The 20,636-nt window shown below is 40.2% G+C and overlaps 1 protein-coding gene across 2 annotated transcripts in view; it reads left to right on the forward strand.

Moving 5' to 3' along the window:
* SLCO5A1 (solute carrier organic anion transporter family member 5A1) overlaps nt 1-20,636 on the forward strand; it is a 301,315-nt gene that overhangs the window by 202,947 nt on the left and 77,732 nt on the right. For both annotated transcript variants that reach the window (XM_049633302.1, XM_049633301.1), the window contains exons 3-4: nt 10,344-10,476; nt 17,095-17,312. In XM_049633302.1, the coding sequence (XP_049489259.1) occupies nt 10,344-10,476; nt 17,095-17,312 (351 nt within the window). The remainder of the gene's footprint in view (nt 1-10,343; nt 10,477-17,094; nt 17,313-20,636) is intronic.

Consider the following 20,636-nt stretch of genomic DNA (forward strand, 5'->3'; position numbering starts at 1 on the left):
AGACAATCACGTGCTCAGGAGACCCCAAGGACCAGTGCTCTGACTTCCTGTTCTCCATGTCAGGCCTGACCTCAGTCGCACAGTGGAAGTGACTTGCTCCTCTACTGCTGTGTGGAAAGCGACTGCAAAACCATCTCTCAGTGTCACCGATGACACTGATGGGGAAGCTGATGCTCTATGCTGCCGTCCCTCCTCACCGTCCTCAGAGAACAGTGACCGGGCAGCCTGCACACAGCTGGGCACCGAGACCCCTGGATGGGACTAGCACAGAGGCAGCGGTGGTCACTCTCCTCTGAGGCAGTTGTACCTCCAGGGGCACAACCACTTGCGACTCCCCGGACAGGCCGTATGCTTCCAGACTCGTGTGCTTTTGCCCCTATGGGACCCTCAGCGTCTAGTGTCCTCTTTTGCCCATTTTTGCAGGCTTATGTTAAAAGTCATCTTTTCCAGAAAGGCTTATCTATTCTCCCTCCTCAGCTAGTTACAGTGTGAGTCATTCCTCTGCCCCGGTCCCTGGCCTATTGCTGCTACTTGGCACACTTATTCACTGAGCCTTGAATCATAGCTGGTTTTACCTGTTCCTCTTCTGGAACAATCTTATTGAACTTTCGAGGCCCCTTCCTTGTCCTAGGGCCTGGCATCACAGAGCACATGGGTGACTGAGTGACCTCTGATCTGGCAATGTGGAGCCCTACTCACCATTGGGGGTTGAGGCTAGGAAGGAGGTAACTGTAGGGATTTGTGATACTAGAGTCTTTGCTGATTTTGATTGGGCCCTCAGTTTCCCAAGTCCAGCAAGGCTCATGGCTGGCTGGTCACTATTAGTAGCTCTGGAATCATTTCTTGTGACTCAGGAGCAGGTTAAGTTACCCAACATAGACTCTGTAGAGTTCAGAGAGCTGTTCCCCTGGTTGCTGCTGACCCCACAGAACAATCCTATTTGGGATAATACCAATGCAGTCAAGTTGTGCTTTTGTGATGAGGAAGGAGGAGTGTCTTTTAAGTCTGCCAGAGATGGAGATGTAGGCTTTAACAAGGGGTGAAATAGGTACAGGTGAATTTTGCAGGGTCCACTTATGCCTTTTCTCTCTCCCGGGTAGCCATTGGGAAGGTCAACCCATGGGACCCTCCCTAGGCCAGACTGGACCTGAATGAGGAAGAACACTCTGGCTTGTTTGTTTCACTCTGTGGGCCTGGCTTGTCTTAGAGTCTGGGCCTGGCTTGTCTTAGAGTAAGTGCTTATTCATCAGAGACCTGGGATTTAGAACTCACATTTTGTCATTATTGGATCACAGGCAACAGCAGTCATGGGGTCCAGCTAATCAGATATGCTATGGGTAAAGCCTTGAGCCCAGGGGAGAATTAACCCTGAATCTCAGGCTACTGTCCTTAACTGGCTGGAAAAGCCATGCAGGGCAGCTGAACAGGACTACAGAGACAGTGTGGGCAATGGCCAGGCCCAACATCTAATGAACTGTTACCAAAACTGATCACAAAATAAGTAAAACATAAGAGATGATTAAGATAAACGAAGACTCTTAAAAGAATATGTTGTTGAAAGGATACAAAAGGAAAGAGAAAGCCCTAAACATGAAATATAACATAAAAATCAAGGGTATAACAAAGTTTAAAATAAAGACAGTTTATAAAACTAAAAAATTAGCCTAATATAAATAGGGCTAAAAACATAAGCAAAGTTACGTAAGGTGTGAGAAATAGAAGGCAACAGATAATTTGAAAAAAAAATTGATACTTAATTTTAAATTAAAATTCTTGAAAAAAATATTTATTTATTTATTTATTGTTAAAATGTTTATTTTGAGAGAGAGAGAGAGAGAGCACATGCACACGTGGGTGGGGGAGGGGCAGAGAGCAAGGGGGAGAGAGAGAGAGAGACTCCCAAAGCAGCCTCAGTGCTGTCAGCACATAGTCCGATGTGGGTGGGGCTCGATCTCACAAACCCTGAGATCATGATCTGAGGTGAAATCAAGAGTCGGATGCTCAACCGACAGCCACCCAGGCTCCCAGAAAAATATTTTTAAAAGATTAAAATGCATTAAGAAGTACAGAAAAAGCAGCAGCTAAAACATTTTATGATGTAAAAGTGAAAAGAGGTATTAAATTAGAATAAAGGTTAAATCTATAGGAGAAAAGTTAAAAATGTGAAGGTAAATGGGATTAAAAGTGGAAGTTATGTGCTTTAATGTCGAAAGGCATAAATGATCACAAAATGGGGTAAAAAATAATTTAAGGAAGGTAAATGGGATTAAAAGTAGAAGTTAATGTGCTTTCATGTAAAAAAGCATAAATGATCACAAAATAGGGTAAACGATAATTTAAGAAGAAAATTAAAATGGAATTTTCAATTTTCAATTGGACATTTTCAATAGAATGTCCAAAAGTAAACAGCTTGGGGAAAGGAAGTGAAGGAAGCAGGTCGGAAGCAGGTGATGAGACAGTTACCAAGTTGTTGGTGGGTCAGCCTTGCCCCAGAGTCGTTTCTTTGTCAAACCAGCCGTGATGTCCAGGATGGAGGCCAAGAACTGGCCCCACCCTGCTGAAGGGCCCTTTCAGGCCCACTTCATTTAATAGTGGCTTCTTAGTTCCACAAAAGCTCACCCAGCTGAGGGTGGTTTGGGGTGGGGGCTGTAGTACTCAGGCTGGGGTCTAGTTCCGTGGAGCATAGGTAATAACAAAGGGTTGAGATAATCTTCAGAGGAATACCCCCAATCAGACATTTGTGGTAGCAAATAGCTGGCATCAGTAAGGGATTTTTGTAAAGATTTTTTAAAATGTGTATTTGTTTTTGAGAGAGAGAGAGGGAGAGAGAGGGAGAGAGGGAGAGGGGGAGGGGCAAAGAGGGAGAGAGAAAATCCCAAGCAGGCTTTGTGCTATCAGCGCAGAACCCACGAACTGTGAGATCATGATCTGAGCCGAAATCAAGAGTCGGATGCTTAACTGACTGAGCCACCCAGGCGCCCCAGTGAGGGGTTATTAAAGGACGTATGTGATAGCCACACGAAGGCTCATCATTTAGCTGACAAATGTTTTAGAAGAATATTTATCGATACAAGAAATGTTTGAGATATTATGTGAAAAAAAACATATACTTTTTAGTGTTTATTTTTGAGAGAGAGAGACAGACAGAGTATAGCAGGGGAGGGGCCAAGAGAGAGGGAGACACAGAATCTGAAGCAAACTCCAGGCTCTGAGCTCTCAGGACAGAGTCCCACGCGGAGCTTGAACTCATGAACCGTGAGATCATGACCTGAGCCAGAGTCAGACATTTATCCTACTGAGCCACTCTGGCACCCCCAAAAAACATAGTATACAATAATAAGTACTGTATAATTCCAGCTACTTAAAAAATTTATACAGTATATGAATAGTAAAAAGTATTTATTAGTATTATTACTATCATTATCTGGATAGTATGGATTGTTGGTGATTTAGAAAAAAAATTTTGTGTGTTCTTGAGAGTTTTCTCCATAAGGAATTCATATTATATTTTGTAATCATTAGGAAAAAAACCCTAAAAGTTATTTAAAAAGAATAATAGACACAGGCAAGCAAGGCACATTCTCAGCTTCAGGAAGATACCCTATTCTGACCTTTGTGTGAAGAAAGAAAGGTCCGGATCTTGTCTTTCCCCATTCCCATCTGCCAAGCCCATTATCAAAACTAACTCCTGGATCAAAAGTTATGATTCCAGAAAAGATAATTTATCAAGGTAATATAAAGAAAAGTGTGTCTTCCGTTAAATAATATATGTATTTGGCCTATACAAACTTAGTATTTAATAATATTTGTTAGAGGATGAATAGGTGATCATTCAACATATAAAAATACAACTTAATATTTCTTCAGTGTTTATCATAGGCTAAGCACTTCATGTGCATAATGGAAGCAGGGATTCGAACCCGGGAGTTTGGAGTCTGTGATTTAACCACCACACAGTACTGTACACGATACAGCTCCTGCTCTCAAGGATGAAGAGCTACTTCAAAAGATAAGATATAAACATTTGAAGAGTGAAGTAGAAATTAAGAGCAAGGCATACTCAAATTTAAATGAACGGAATGGCCCAGGGTTCTCCCAAAGGGAAATGAAGCTGAATTGTGTACGACCCAGGAGGGGTGTGATACAGTCCACTGGGGTATAGGAAGAAAATTCTTCAGATGATTCTGATGTTCTAAAAGGACAACAGGCAGCAGCTAAATAAAGGGCATGATTTGAAACCCAAATATAAATAGAGGCACAATCTCTAAAGTTCTTTGTTTTTGGATGCTCTTAACTGGGGTTAACTGTGACATAAATATACGATATGACTGAAATTAGACACCTCTTGAAACTTGGAACTTGTAGTTCTTTCTATTGCTGGTTCACTGGATAGCCTGTACTCCCAGTATAAGCTCCTCATCGGGAGAGAAAACCAATACAGTATCATCACATCTGATGAAACACAGACAAAAACATGGAACTATCAACCCGACAGTGCTGATGTATGGTGAAGAAGGCTCTTATCCCTGACATCTACTGTTGTTAATAACAGCAGAGCGTTCACTGGGAGTGGGAAAGGTAATGAATAATGGGAGCGAAATGAGTTTCATGCCTCCTACACTACTTTTGTCAGTGAATACCACGGCAAGATCCCTGCCCTTCTGGATCTTATGTTCTAGACGGGGAGGACGGGTGATAAACAAGATGAACAAAGGAAATGTAGAGTGTATTGGGTGCCAACGTATGCTAAGGAGAAAAATAAAGCAGAGAGAGGGTGGGAAGCATTGGGGAAAAGGTTTTTAAAGTTTTAGATAGGATGGCCAAGCAAGGCCTTGGTGGGAAGGAACTATTTGAATTCCTATTTGGGGGAAGTAAGGGAATGTACCGTGTGGCTCTGGGAAAGAGACACCTGCACACACTTACACACGTGTACACAGGCACGCACAATCCAAGCGCTAACACCCTCAGGTGGGAGTGTGCCTGGAGGGTGAAGAGAGAGTTCAGTTTGACTGGAGCTGAGTGAACAAGGAAAAGGATAGGAGATGGAGCAGAGAGATCATAGGGGGTGGTGCAAAGGTGTGGGCAGGTCCTTGCAGCCATATAAAAGGATTTTGGCTTTTCTTGCCAGCACGATGGGAAGCCACTGGAGGGTGTGAGCAAAGAAGTGACATGACCTGCCTTATGTTTCTGAAGGATTGTTAGGGCTGCTGTGTTGAAAATTCATTGTAGGGAGGAAGAGAGTAGCAGGAATACCACCAGCTGGAAGGCCTGGAGCCATTTTCCAGATGAGTGACGTTGGTGGCTTGGGCCAAGGTAGAGGCATGGGGAAGAGGCTGCGTGTTGTATGTGATGTGATGGTAGAACCAGCGGGGTTTACTGATATATCAGGTGCAAGCTATGAGAGAGAGGCTGATGGTAAGTACACGTTGCTTATACAGAAAAGTACACTGTGGGTAAATGTTTAAAGTTTTTTTTTTTTAATTAATTTATTGGACTTACATCCAAGTTAGTTAGCATACAGTACAACAATGATTTCAGGTGTAGATCCCTTAATGCCCCTTACCTGTTTAACCCATCCCCCCTCCCACAACCCCTCCCGTAACCCTCAGTTTGTTCTCCATATTTATGAGTCTCTTCTGTTCTGTCCCCCTCCCTGTTTTTATATTGTTTTTGTTTTCCTTCCCTTATGTTCATCGGTTTTGTCTCTTAAAGTCCTCCTATGAGTGAAGTGATATGATTTTTGTCTTTCTCTGACTAATTTCACTTAGCGTAATACCCTCTGGTTCCATCCACGTAGTTGCAAATGGCAAGATTTCATTCTTTTTGATTGCCGAGTAATACTCCATTGTATATATATACCACATCTTCTTTATCCATTCATCAGTCGATGGACATTTGGGTTCTTTCCATACTTTGGCTATTGTTGATACCTCTGCTATAAACATTGGGATGTGTGTGCTCTTTCAAAACAGCACACCTGTATCCCTTGGATAAATGCCTAGTAGTGCAATCGCTGGGTTGTAGGGTAATTCTATTTTTAATTTTTTGAGGAACCTCCATACTGTTTTCCAGAGTGGCTGCACCAGCTTGCATTGCCACCAACAGTGCAAAAGAGATCCTCTTTCTCCTCATCCTCACCAACATCTGTTGTTGCCTGAGTTGTTAATGTTAGCCATTCTGACAGGTGTGAGGTGGTATCTCAGTGTGGTTTTGATTTGTATTTCCCTGATGATGAGTGAAGTTGAGCATTTTTTCATGTGTCGGTTGGCCATCTGGATGTCTTCTTTGGAGAAGTGTCTATTCATGTCTTTTGCCCATTTCTTCACTGGATTATTTGTTTTTTGGGTGTTGAGTTTGATAAGTTCTATATAGATTTTGGATACTAACCCTTTATCTGATATATCGTTTGCAAAAATCTTCTCCCATTCCATTTGTTGCCTTTTAATTTTGCTGATTGTTTCCTTTGCTGTGCAGAAGCTTTTTATTTTGATGAGGTCCCAATAGTTCATTTTTGAAGCTTTTTAAAAAATGTTTATTTATTTATTTTGAGAGAGAGAGAGAGAGAGCACAAGCAGGGGAGAGGCAGAGAGAGAGAGAGGGAGAGAGAGAATCCCAAGCACGTTCCATGCTGTCAGCATAGAGCCCACCTGACACAGGTCTCGATCTCACGAACTGTGAGGTAATGATCTGAAACTGAAATCTAGAGTCTGGCGCTTAACCCACTGAGTCACCCAGGCACCCCTGTGGTAAATGTTTAAAAACTCTTACCAATAGAGATGGCTGATGAAAAAGTGTGGAGGCCACTGGAATAGACAGAGGAGGAGGTCTCTGAGGAGACAGAGACCACTCAGGGGAGGACAGGCAGTACTAGACTTGGTTAGGCCTTGAAGAACAGGTAGGATTCAGACAGACAGGGAAGCCTGGGGGCACGGTGGGTCTTCAAGGGAAGAGAGGTGGCTCTGCCCAGGTCTGTCTGAGAGTCAGTCTGCCTGGAGCCCTGAGTGCAGTCAGTAGGTTTGAAGAGTAAAATGGCAGGAGGAGGCCAACTCGTCCCACCCTTGAACTCCAGAGCAGTTTGGACTTTCTTCAAGCAGTGGTGGTTGGTGGGTGGGTGGCGATTGAGAATTTTTGACTGGGAGGGTGAGTGATACAAATTTGTGTCAACAATTTGCCCCTCTAATAAGCTCTGAGTGAGTTCTACTGGTTAATCAATTAATAAATGTTAGCTCAGTGGCCAGAAGGATTTATTTACAAAATAGGACCATGTCAACGAGTTATTATATATCTCTATCTCTATCTATAGTGTTATATATTTATTGATTTATAGATATATAGTATAGTCACGACACTATTATAGAGAGCATAATATGTAATACAATTATATAGATATATGTGTGTATATATGTTAGTGTGAATGATTCAGTTGGCCTAAGTGTTTGCTAGATATTACAAATAAACTTTTTCTGATTACATAGCTGAATTTTAAAAAGTTTTATCTGTATTTGAAAAAGTAGTTAAGTTGGGGCTCCCGGGTGGCTCAGTCGGTTAAGCCTCCGACTTCGGCTCGGGTCATGATCTCACGGTTCGTGAGTTCGAGCCCCACGTTGGGCTCTGTGCCGACAGTTGAGAGCCTGGAGGCTGCTTCGGATTCTGTGTCTTTCTCTCTCTCTGCCCCTTCCCCCCCCCCCCCCCCGTGTGTGTGTGTGTGTGTGTGTGTGTGTGTGTGTGTGTTTGTGCGCGCGTGCACTCTCTTTCTCTCTCTCTCTCAAAAATAAACAAAAATTTAAGAGAAGTTAAAGAGTAGTTAAGTTTTTTTGGAGATGTTATTTAATTGGTGTTCCATTCGCCATGTAATTGCGAGGTCTTGCCAGCACACATCCTGCACCGTGCTGCTTGGCATTCCGAGATGCTGTACTCAAGTGCCCCAGGCATAAACAGGATGGCGGAAATACCCTTTTCCCTGTCTGTGTTTGTAAGACAGTCTCTTTCATGCCAGAAGAACTATTTTGGGAAGATGATTCATGTCACATTTTGGCCTCATTACAGTTTTAAGTTGTAAATGGTGCTGATTTGCCTGGAGGTGTAAACATAAATTTTATCTTCATATGCATATGGGTAAAACTGAAAAGGCATTTTTTATTCTTGAGTTCTGTTTCAGGCTATAAACAGGTTAACAAGATATTTATCAAAATTCTAATTTTGTTTTATTAAAAGCATGCTTCCAAAGGAATACCAGTTACTTGTGGCTGTGCTTCCATTCTCCATTTCCAAACACAGATGGAGAAGTCGAAGCACCTAATGTCTTTTGTTACAAGCAGACGATTCTGTAAAATAAACACGGCACTTTCTCTTATGAAATAGTGTGAAAAATGGGAGCAGGTGTTAAATTACTGTCTGTAGTGATAAGTAACAGGAGGTACAAGTTTATTCAAAGTTTATTTAGGTGCAGGTGATAAAGTAAGGTGGAGCTAGTCTGATTAGTCAAATTTTCTTTTTGGTAAATATGGTGCTATTTATTTTTTTATTTCTTATTTTTTTAATGTTTTATTTATTTTTAAGACAGAGAGAGACAGAGCATGAGTGGGGATGGGGCAGAGAGAGAGGGAGACACAGAATCTGAACTCCAGACTCTGAGCTATGAGCACAGAGCCCAACTTGGGGCTTGAACTCATGAACTGTGAGATCATGACCTGAGCTGAAGTTGGATGCTTGACCAACTGAGCCACCCCAATATGGTGCTATTTAAAGGGTATGGAAAACTAGTTATTTATTCAGTAGCTTAAATGCATGATGGCAACAGAAATGAGAAATATGTAACACCTGAGGGTTTTTTTTTTTTTTGAGGTTTATTCTAGAGAGAGAGAGAGAGGGAATGAGCAGGGGAGGGGCAGAGGGAGAGAGAGAGAGAGAGGAGAGAGGGAGATATAGAATCTGAAGCAGGCTCCAGGCTCTGAACTGTCAGCACAGAGCCCGACACATGGCTTGAACTCAAGAACCGTGAAATCATGACCTGAGCCAAAGTTGGACGCTTAACCAATGAGCCACCCAGGCGCCTCAACACCTGAGTTTATCATGCCTTGCACCCAAGAGTATCTTAAAAGTGTTTATAGATTTCTCCCCAAATAACTAAATTTTAGCACGAAAAAAAAATGGGTTTGGAATGTGTGGCTAGATTTTTCTACGATTTTCAAGGAATTTCATATCCTACCTCAAAATTTAAAAATTGACAAAATTATTTTTTTATTTGAAATCACAGCAGTCAAAACAATATAAAGGCATGACAGTGAATTTATTGTTATTTTTTTCTAATGTTTATTTGTTTTTGAGACAGAGAGAGACAGAGCATGGGCAGGGAAGGGGCAGAGAGCGAGGGAGACACAGAATGTGAAGCAGGCTCCAGGCTCCAAGCTGTCAGCACAGAGCCCGTTGCGGGGCTTGAACTCGTCAACTGTGAGATCATGACCTGAGCCGAAGTCAGACACTGAACCGACTGAGCCACCCAGGCACCCCTAAATTATTGTTACGTTTTGCTCTAAGCCCATTTTGATGGCCAAATTGTTTTCTGGATAGAATGAAAACCTTTCTGATCTACTGACAGAACCCCTTCCCCTCCTGTTTTGGTCATGTGCTTTAAAAAGTTATTTTTTCATTCAGCTGTGGGTTCCTGCTATCCATTTGGACCTTCTCACTCATGCCATTTAACGAGATTTATGAATCTTTAAGGTTCCTCAATTAACAATAAACCAAATGCATTGGAAGCTCTTCTTTGATTCTAAAGTGGTGGTTTGAAAAATATTCATGATTTGAGGGGGCTTGAGCACCTTTGCCAATTCAATTAAATCCAGCTTCATGGCAGTATCTGGCCTTGGTTCACTCGTTCTGTTAGAATCTTCCAGCTGTGACAAGTGACATCTACTTATTTTTCCTTCTTATCTTGAAATGACCTTGTATTTATTTATTTATTTATTTTTATTTATTTATTTTTTAATCTTGACACTACGTTTCATCTTCTTTTGGTTATCCAGTGACTGCTCATTAACTAGCACTTTCAGAAATTTAAATTTAGTGGGGCCCGAGCACTTATATTAAAAAACCAAACAAAAGCAACTGAAAAGCTGTCCAGATGATTCTGATGTTCTAAAAGGACAACAGGCAGCAGCTAAATAAAGGGCATGATTTGAAACCCAAATATAAATAGAGGCACAATCTCTAAAGTTCTTTGTTTTTGGATGCTGTTAACTGGGTTTAACTGTGACATATAAATGGAATGACTGAAATTAGACAGCTCTTGAAATTTAAATAACACATTGCTGTATTTCATGTTTCCCCTTCTGTCTTCTCAGCCATCATGTATGTCATGGGAGCACTTGGTCCTGCAGTGGGATATTTATTAGGTGGACTTCTTATTGGGTTTTATGTCGATCCCAGAAATCCTGTTAACCTTGATCAGAATGACCCTCGTTTCATTGGAAACTGGTAAGAATTGTTTACTAAATTTTTTCATTTCACTTATTATTTTTTTATAATTTTTTTAATGTTTCTATTTATTTTTGAGACAGAGACAGAGCATGAGCAGGGGAGGGGCAGAGAGAGAGAGGGAGACACAGAATCTGAAGCAGGCTCCAGGCTCTGAGCTATCAGCACAGAGCCTGATGTGGGGCTTGAACCCACAAACTGTGAGATCATGACTTGAGCCAAAGTTGGACGCTTAACTGACTGAGCCACCCAGGCGCCCCTATTTCACTCATTATTAATGATAGTTCACATTGTGGTACTCTTATAGTTAAAATAAAAATTTCCCCCAAGGGAAGATGAAAAACAGCTGAAAGTCATCCAGTACGGGGTGGAAGGCAGAATAGTTAATCCTCCAGAGATATCCATGTCCTAATCTCCAGAGCCTATGAATGTGTTGGCTTATATGGCAAGACACTTTGCAGATGTGATTAAGGGGTCTTGAGACAGGGAAGTTATCCTCATGACAGGAATGGGCCCTGTGTAATCACAGGGGTCCCTAATAAGGGTAAGAGGGAGACAGGAGGGTCAGAGTGAGAGAAGATATGGTGATTGAAGCAGAGGTTGGAGCCACATTCTTTGGAGATGGAGGAAGATTCTATGAGCCAAGGAACACACTCAGACTCTAGAAGCTAGGAAACCCAAGGAAATAGGTTTTTTCCCCTAGAGCCTCCGAAAGGAATGCAGCCTTGTCAGCCCACTTGAGACTGTTGATCGCCAGAACTATAAGATACCACGTTTATGTAGTTTTAAACCCTAAGGGTGGGGTAGTTATAGCAGCAATGGGAAGCTAGTGCTGAGGGCTTGGGAACATTGGCTTAATCCAATCCTTCTTTAGGGTTGAGGCATTTTCTGCTATAAATAGCAGAGTGGAGGAGGAGAAGGTGGCTGTGTTGGGGCTTTCCTGTGTCCTAGCTTTCATTATCTTTGCTGTGTCCTAGCTTTCATTATCTTTGCTGTGTCCTAGCTTTCATTATCTTTGCTGTGCCTTTTAAAAAAATATTTTCCTCCCACTTCCTTATTATATCTGCGTTTCTGCTTTGTCAGCCCTCCCCGACTGCCCCAAACTCTAGCCCCCTCTTTTCCATTGTCACACTGTTAGTGAATCTTTTCACTCAGTAATTGTTTTTTCCAATGAGTGCTAGAGATTTAGCTGTTCTCTCACTTGTAGCCCTTAATTGTCTTGCTAAATAAGTAATCTTGAGGACTTAGAATGAGAACTCCAACTTTGGATGTTAGGTTATTCATCCACACAGCCAGGACTGTGTTCGAGTTCTTCATTGTCCTCACCTTGCACATAAGTTATTTCTTCATGATAGCAAGCACCAACCGAAAAGTATTGGCTTCCTGAGTTCATTTAACATGGATTAGTAATAGGTATACACTGACAAGAAATGCTCATTTTATAATAAAGAGAATAGTTCACTATTAGAAATTAGTGTCAACTGATTACTTTCAAAAGAGTTTCTTAGAGCATTTTTGTTACCTATGCATTTCATCATAAGATAATCTCATAACTCTTAAGTACATGAGAATAATGCTTAACACTCTATTTTCAAAGCAGTTAAGAAATATCAATTAAGTTACATAACACTTCTCTTTTCATAAGTAATGCTCTTTGAAGATGGATGTGCTAAGATCTAGATGAACTTGGACTGGTAGAATTTTTAAATCATACAAAAGGAAGTTCCCTTGTCAGCATTAGGGGAATAACACAGGAGTTTTAAGTTCTTAACCAATAGTGAAATTTTTGGTCTCGACTACTGTTTTCTTTACAGTTCTGAAATAAATCAGAGTAAGGATTTTTTTTTATTCTCGGAAAAGTGGATTATTAAAATATGTTTATGAACATTCAATGTATATTTTGTGTTCTATTTAGATGTCTGTGAAAAGAGCATGTCAATAAAGGGAACATCTAGAGGGAGGGGGAAAGATGAAGAGGACCAAATTGGGGGCAGGGAGAAGGAAAGAGATACGAGCTTCAGGCTCATAAGTACTTAATTTTTCATTTCATTTCATTTCATTTCATTTCATTTCATTTCATTTCATTTTTTAATGTTTATTTTTGAGAGAGAGGAAGAGAGAGACAAAGAATGAGCAGGGGAGGAGCAGAGAGGGAGGGAGACACAGAATCTGAAGCAGGGTCCAGGCTCTGAGCTGTCAACACAGAGCCCAACACAGGCCTCGAACTCATGAACTGTGGGATCATGACCTGAGCTGAAGTCAGACACTTAATCGACTGAGCCACCCATGTGCCCCATATACTGACTTTTTAAAGTTTTCTAGTAGACATCACTCCAATTGGTAGCAAAGTAGAGTGATTAAGAGCGCAGACTCTGAAGCCATATTCTCCTGGGTTTAAATCTTAGTCTGCTACCTAATAGCTGTGTGACCTTGGAGGAAGTTACTTAATTTCTCTGTGCCTCAGTTGTTGGTTTAATTTTTAAATTTTTATTTATTAAAAATTTTTAAAAATGTTTTATTTATTTTTGAGAGAGAGAGCACAAGCAGGGGAAGGGCAGAGAGAGAGGGGGACAGAGGATCGCAAGCAGGCTCTGCGCTGACAGCAGCGAGCCTGACGCAGGGCTCAGACTCACGAACCACAAGATCAAGACCTGAGCTGAGGTTGGACACTCAATGGACTGAGTCACCCAGGTGCCCCTCAGTTGTTGGTTTTAAAAAACTCCATAAAATAGAAGTAATTGCAGTAGCTACTTCATAGGGTTGTTATGGGGAATAAAAGGGTCTGTATCTGTGAAGCTTTAAATAATTCTTGCTATGGGTGCCTGGGTGGCTCAATTGGTTAAGCGTCTGGCTTTGGCTCAGGTCATGATCTTGCGTTCCGGGGGTCAGGCCCCATGTCCAGCTCTGTGCTAACAATGAGGAGCCTAGAGCCTGCTTCAGATTCCGTGTCTCCCTGTCTCTCTGCCTCTCCTCTGCTCTCAATCTGTCTCTCAAAAATAAATAAACATTAAAAATTTTTTTTAAAAGAGAGAAAAAAGAATAGTTCTTGTTACATGGTTTGTGTTAGCTATTTTTCAGTTCTTTGAATTTAATAAATGTTCAAGAACTTTTATTTATTTTATTACAAAATTTTTAAAGAATGTTTTTATTTAGTTTTGAGAGAGAGGGAGAGAAAGAGCATGAGCAGGGGAGGGGAAGAGAGAGAGTGGGTGGGAGACACAGAATCTGAAGCAGACTCTAGGCTCTGAGCTGTCAGCACAAAGCCTGACAGAGGGTCCCAATTCATGATCCGCGAGATCATGACCCAAGCCAAAGTCGGACGCTTACCTGGGTGAGCCACCCAAGAGCCCCTATTTATTTTAATGGTCCAATATTAGTTGTATACATGATAAAAGTTGTCAATATAGAACTGTATAATAAAGATCTCTTCAAAAATTGAATTTTATTTATCAAGTAGCTTAGTTTATAATAGACTTTTACCTTGACCAGAAGCGAGGTATTTGATACAATGTTATTTAATCCAATGCCTAGTAGTAATGATGGATTTTTCAATAACTATATACTGAGAGAGTGAAGGAAGGCATGAATAATGCTAATGTTTATGGGGTGATGACTGTGTGTCAAGCATTGTACTAAGTGCTTCACAGACATTTTTGTTTAAGCCTCATATTTAGGCCTACATACACAACAACCATATGTAGTCACTAATGCCCACTTTACAGATGAGGAAATTGACGCACAGTGATTTGAATAACTTGCCCAAAGCCTTGGAGGCAGTGAGAGCTGGGATAAGAAACAGTCCAAGGCGAAGCTCTTAGTCAATATACTTAACTGGCTCCACTTTGTGAGTCGTCTCTGAGTAATGCTTCATGAAAGAGACTTAGGGACTCTGGTTTCTCAGTTTTAGTTCTTACTGATGGTCTTTTGCTAACATATAGCACATACTTTCTGTCTTCCTCAGCTTTTCTTGGGGTCTTCTTTGGCTCTGTGATTAGATCATGCATTTTGTCGATGCTGCTGAAGACCATTGAAGAATATGGGCCAGCTTGCTCTGCTTTGAAAAGACCCCAAACTTTTAAACTATTTTTATATTATTTTTGTTTATTTGCTATAATTTTTCCCTTCCTTCTGTTATTTACTCTTATTCTGGACTACTATAAGTGTATTTTTTTTTAAATGTTTATTTATTTATTTGAGAGAGAGAGAGCACAAGCAGGGGAGGGGCAGAGAGAAAAAGAGAGAGAGAATCCCAAGCAGGCTCTGTGCTGTCAGTGCAGAGCCTAATGCAGCACAGTCTCACAAACCATGAGACTATGACCTGAGCTGAAATCCAGAGTTGGATGCTTAACTGGCTGTGGCCACCCAGGTGCCCCAACTATAAGTCTATCTTAAATGTTTACATGTAATTTTCATTTGATATCTCTGCGTGGAGGTGGGTAGTGTTGCTGAATACAGATCTACATAACAAAAACAAAACTAGCTACTTTGAATTGATTGCTGATTTGGGAGCAGGCATTTTTTTAGGTCCACTGTATGCATTGTCTTATTAATTCTGATGACGTCAAAAAGCAGTTAGTAGTATTCTTCTTTCAGATGAGAAAGCTGGTTTGGAAAAGTGAAATAATTTCCCCAGGATCTTAGAGCTAGTAAGTGGTAAAGACAAGACAAAACCCATGTTTGTCTGAAGCCACAGCTCTAGAACTGTCCCTTATATTGCGCTATCTGTCCTGTTCTGGTCTAGGGAACTGAGGGAGTTCAAGGGACTTGAATGTAGTGTGTGCAGAAAGGTGGTAGATAAGGAGGGACAGATCAGCAAAGGCCCCATAAGCAGTGAGTTACTACCGGGCCAGGTAGGATCGTAGCCATGTTCTCTGTAGACAGATGACTTTATTTTTTAAAACCTATCTCATTCAATGTTATTTATTCAGGATTTTCAGTACCTAATCTGTGTCAGGCACTGGGTTCTTGATTGTACACTGAATAATTGAAATTGCTAGAAGTCTGCTCTGAGCAATCTTCTCAAAATAAAGCCTTTTTTTTCTGATTGTTTATAAATCTTCATTTGATATAACTTTAAGTATCTTTGAAAATAGCACACTGGGTTAATAATGACTGGTTTATGGAATTATTTGGAATTATTCTGTCAGCAAAAGTGTGACCTTTTTAGCAGCTGATAACAGTACTTTAATAGAAACGCTGTTTTTGAATGAATTTTTACTTTTCTATTGATCTGTATTCTTTTTTTAATATATATATATTTAATGTTTATTTATTTATTTTGAGAGAGAGGGAGCACAAGCAGGGGAGGGGCAGAGAGAGAGGGAGAGGGAGAATCTCAAGCAGTTTCTGCCCTGTCAGTGCAGAGCTCAGCGTGGGGTTTGATCTCACAAACCATGAGATCATGCCCTGAGCCAAAATCAAGAATCAGACACTTAACTGACTGAGCCACTCAGATGCCCCGATCTACATTCTTTATGGATGATTAATATTCTTAATGGATGATGATTAATGTTGATTTCAACACCGATGCTTATAATGCTGCTTGCATCCAGGTTGCAACTATAGGAATGTGCTGATACAGAAGTCAGAGTCTGAGCATTAAGAACCTGAAAGCTTTAAGGACAGAGATTAGAGGCAAGGAGTCAGTATGTAAGAAAGTGGCAACCCTGTTAGGTAGGATTAGAAGCCTCTACTTGCTTTGCTAAGAAAGGGTTGACAGGGGACTGAGAGATTGCGCCTGAGGAATTACACAAGCAGGAAGCCCAAGGCCTTAACTAGAATTTGAGTTCTACTCTCTACATTTGCTTTCTGCTCTCTGCAGCATGGCAACCTCAGATGAGTTCAATGACAGACTCTCAATTCTACATAGCTCAAGGTCTGCTTCTCCAAGGTCTGCTTCTCCTGTGTCTGTTTCTAACACACATTTCCTTTATCTGAATGGTTATAGCATTCATAGTCTATACCACATGATCTAACACTTAATTGTATACATTCGTGCATTCCTTGGAGATTGTTTCTTATATTTTTAGCTCCTTTACAACTAGGTAAGTTCTTGAAGGCAGTGATCAAACATAAGTGTCTTCGGTGGCCCTCATGATTAACTATTGTAAGGGCCAGCTAAGAGGCTCAATATATTCTGAAATTCTTGCAGAAAAATATTTGAATGCCATTAGCAATTTAAAATACATTTCACATGAGGTAAGGATGGTTTTCTGTAAGAAAAATGTGTCTATTTTGGTCCACAAAGCATGCTGAGAGAGTCTGTGTTATTTTCTTATTATACTTATGAGTTATTGATTTATTTTTTATTTCTTGATTTATGGTAAAATGCACATTATAGCAAAACTAACAAATATTTGAATAAAATTCTAGTCAGGTTGCTAATTATAATGTTCATTATCATACTAGTATAATTATTGGGTAGATTTCTCATTTATAACATAGAAAGGGAGGACTCCTGTGCTTTCTTAGTTTGTCCAACTTCCTATTGCTTTACAGTTGTTGAAGGTAAAAAATTTTCCCTGGAGAATTTTATTACCATGAACTTCTACTTTGCTAATTTGTTCTCACTCATAATTCAAAGGCCATAAATGCTATTCACATTTCCCAATTTTTTAGGTGGAGTGGATTCCTCCTTTGTGCCATTGCAATGTTTCTTGTGATATTCCCAATGTTTACTTTTCCAAAAAAGCTTCCTCCTCGACACAAGAAAAAGAAAAAGAAAAAATTTTCTGCTGATGTTGTTAGTGATGATGACGTTATGAAGGAGAAATCAAACAATAGTGAACAAGTGGACAAAAAAGTTTCTTCTATGGGATTTGGAAAGAATGTCAGAGGTAAAGTATATCTTTTGAGAAAATATGTGTGCCGTTATTTTATTTTATCTTATTTTTATCTGTGTGTGTTTATTTATTTATTTATTCATTCATTTATTTATTTATTTAGTGCATGGTATTTTAGATCAGTGCTACTCAAACTGTGGTCCAAGGCCAGTGCTACCGACCAACTGCTACTGGCTTGTGATAAGTACTGAAAGTTTGAGTAAGTGCTGAGAAACGTTTAAAGATATTGACAATAACTTTATGCCTGTTGAATCTAATAAAGATAATAAACTTAGTTTGCATTTTGTATGGTAAACATTTTATTTTCTTATAGTTCCTCTTTAATATATTTTGCAAAAGTATCAGTATATGACAGCCTGGAAACATCAATTCAAAAATAGTTCTTCATCACAGATTGTTTGAGAAGCACTGATATAGACCCTAAAGATACAGATATTTATGTATGTCATTTACTGTAAGTAGAGATGTCTGATTTTTAAAATACTGCATTGTATGATGAATGGTTTTTTTCCAGAGGAACGTGGGTTTGGTGATGTGTGGCCTGATCCTTACCTAAAAGTAAAATCTAATACTGGGTAGCAATCTCATTTAACAGTGGCTCTGTCAGATGCTTGTAAGTGGCCATAGAATGGGCCTCTAAACATCAGTGTAAAAACATCCAGAAAGTTTCAGAGATGTGTATGGGTCTATTTTTTCATTTTTATTTGTCTTAAAATTAAAGACTAGATTAGGCAATCTCAAACCCAAACAAATTAATTTTAACCAGGCAATATTTGTTCAGTGTTCAGTCTATCTGTTGAGTGACAGTAAGTCCCTCTAAGTCAAGAAAACTATAATACCACATTCCCATTGATTTCAGCCTTTTAATCCCTGAGTTGATTTTTTTTTTTTCTTCTTGAAATTATGAAGCATAGGATTTACCAAGTGCTTACATCAGTCAAGATTGTTTTAGGTAAAATTTACCTAGGCACATTATCCTCTCACTTTGATTATATACACACTAAAGTCAAAGAGGAACTTTTTAGGCCTAGAAGGAAGTTACTAATATATTACGGAATAGTCCCTGCAAAGAAAAATAATAGTTAGATCGGACTTTTTTTAAGACCATATTTTTGCAAAACAAGTGAAGTCACATTTCTTTGAAAATGGTCCTTCCCAGTTAAGTTTTAGACCTGCCTCCTCTACTCCCCTTCCCCCTGCAATTATTTTGTGACAGTGTATACTTTTGGAACTGCAAAAATTACTCTCCTCTAATACCATCAAGGATTCTTTGGATGCTAGTGTGGCCTGAGCTCTTATCATGTGGGCCAACCCATCATTTTCATGGGTGTATTATGGATACTGTTGGCTATTACCAAGGAGTAATTTTTTTTTTATAACTTGATAGAGAGCAAGACTGATATTAAAGAATTTACAACACAAGAATAGACAGAGTCTTTTTAAAAAAATATTTATTTATTTGAGAGAGAGAGAGAGAGAGAGCATTTGAACAGGGGAATGGCAGAGAGAGAGGGATGGAGAGAATCCCAAGCAGGCTCCATGCTGTCAGCACTGAGCCCCCAGGGCTTGATCTTACAAAACTGTGAGATCATGACATGAGCCAAAATCGAGTTGGACACTTGATTGACTGAGCCACCCAGGTGCCCCAATTTAGAGTCTTAATTTATAAAGAATATAAAGTAGAGTCAAAGGGAAAATAAAGACATAGGTAAGCTAAGATTGTATATTTTATAGCTTAGGGGTAGATGCTTAAATGTGAAATATATGCTGTCTTGGATAGTAGAGAAAAGGAAGAGAAGACTGATATCAAACACCAACAACAGATATGACTGGAGAGGGGGATGGCGTTCCTTTGGAGGATGCAGTGTAGGCAATGATGTTCATGTCCCATCTCCCTCTGGGACCTTACCGTCTTTGTGGTGGAGGCCTATTGGCTGCTGGTACCTTCCTGAAGGTCTGCAGGTCTTTCTTGCCTGAGGATTTTCTTTGTGGGCTGGGAAACCTCTTGGCTCCTACTTGAGTCTGGTATCAAGTGCCAGGGAATTAACACTCTCCCACTCTCCACACAGCAGCCTCCCCCCCGCCCCCCACCAATGTTTATTTATGTTTGAGAGGGTGGGGGAGGGGCAGAGAGAGGGGACAGAGGATCTGAAGCAGGCTCCGCACTGACAGCAGAGAGCATGATGTCCGGCTTCAACTCACGAATCACAAGATCATGACCAGAGTCCACGTCGGGCACTTAACTGGCTAAGCCACCCAGGTCTCCCCCTCCCCATGGCAGTCTTAACCACTGGCTGATGAACACCCCAGCTTCCCTACTTGATGGGTGAGACAGTTCTGAGGTATATTTCTACATCCCTTGTAGGGGACTCTTGTGTCCTGGGCACTCCTGAACAGCTTTTTCTGAACCTCCCCAATAAACTGCTTGGACTTGAATCTTTGACTCAGGGCCTACTTCCGTGGGAAAGGGCACTTAGGCATGTGGGTTCAAAAGTGGAAAAAGTGGTTATGGAATTCTAAGATTATTTTTCAAAACTGAATCTATATACTATTTTATTGTGGATCATCTTGTACTGCTAGGGATTTCTCCTCTCTGTCTTCTCTATGCTCAATATGATAGATGAGGATATTTTCTTTTAAAGAAAAAAAGTAAGAGGAGTCTTAGCAGTGATGGGTAGTTGGTTTATAAAATCTGTTTCCTTTCTGATTTTCTGTCAGTGTTTCTGATACATTCCCAGCTTTTTCATCCTATGCCTTCATTGTGATGACTGATCTCGCTTCTGCAGCTAAACCTCCTGATTGGGATACAGAGCTGGTTCATTTTTACTTTCACTTGTGCTGGGTTCTCTAATTGTATCTGGACTGGGACTTCAGGAAGCACTTTGTCCTTTTAGAAAGGAATTCTGTTTTAATGGGAGTATGAAGTGCAAATATTTTGCTAAAAATGGTTCACATGATGTTAATGATGTAGGAATCATGTTTAATAGAATATTTACGATTAATTCCTATTTATCTTGTACTTAGTGATTTTCTCCAGAATATGTAATACCTATCACCTATAGGAAATGACAGTCTAATATTTAATCTGCTTTTCAAAAGGACAAATTACATCTCTGGGAGTCATTCCACTGTGGACACAGTTTGTGTTACGAAAGGGAGATCCCTCATTGAGGCCTTGAATTAAAGAATGGTTGCTAAGATTTCATTTTGAGTTAAGTCTGAGTGTGATTCTCAGATTCTTTTTTCCCTTGTCCAGCTTTCTGCAGGAGGGCTCCTTCAGGTCTTTAAAAAAAATTTTTTTTTAATGTTTATTTATTT

This window comes from Panthera uncia, chromosome F2 (genome assembly GCF_023721935.1).
Source record: "Panthera uncia isolate 11264 chromosome F2, Puncia_PCG_1.0, whole genome shotgun sequence".
Taxonomy (NCBI): Eukaryota; Metazoa; Chordata; class Mammalia; order Carnivora; family Felidae; genus Panthera; species Panthera uncia.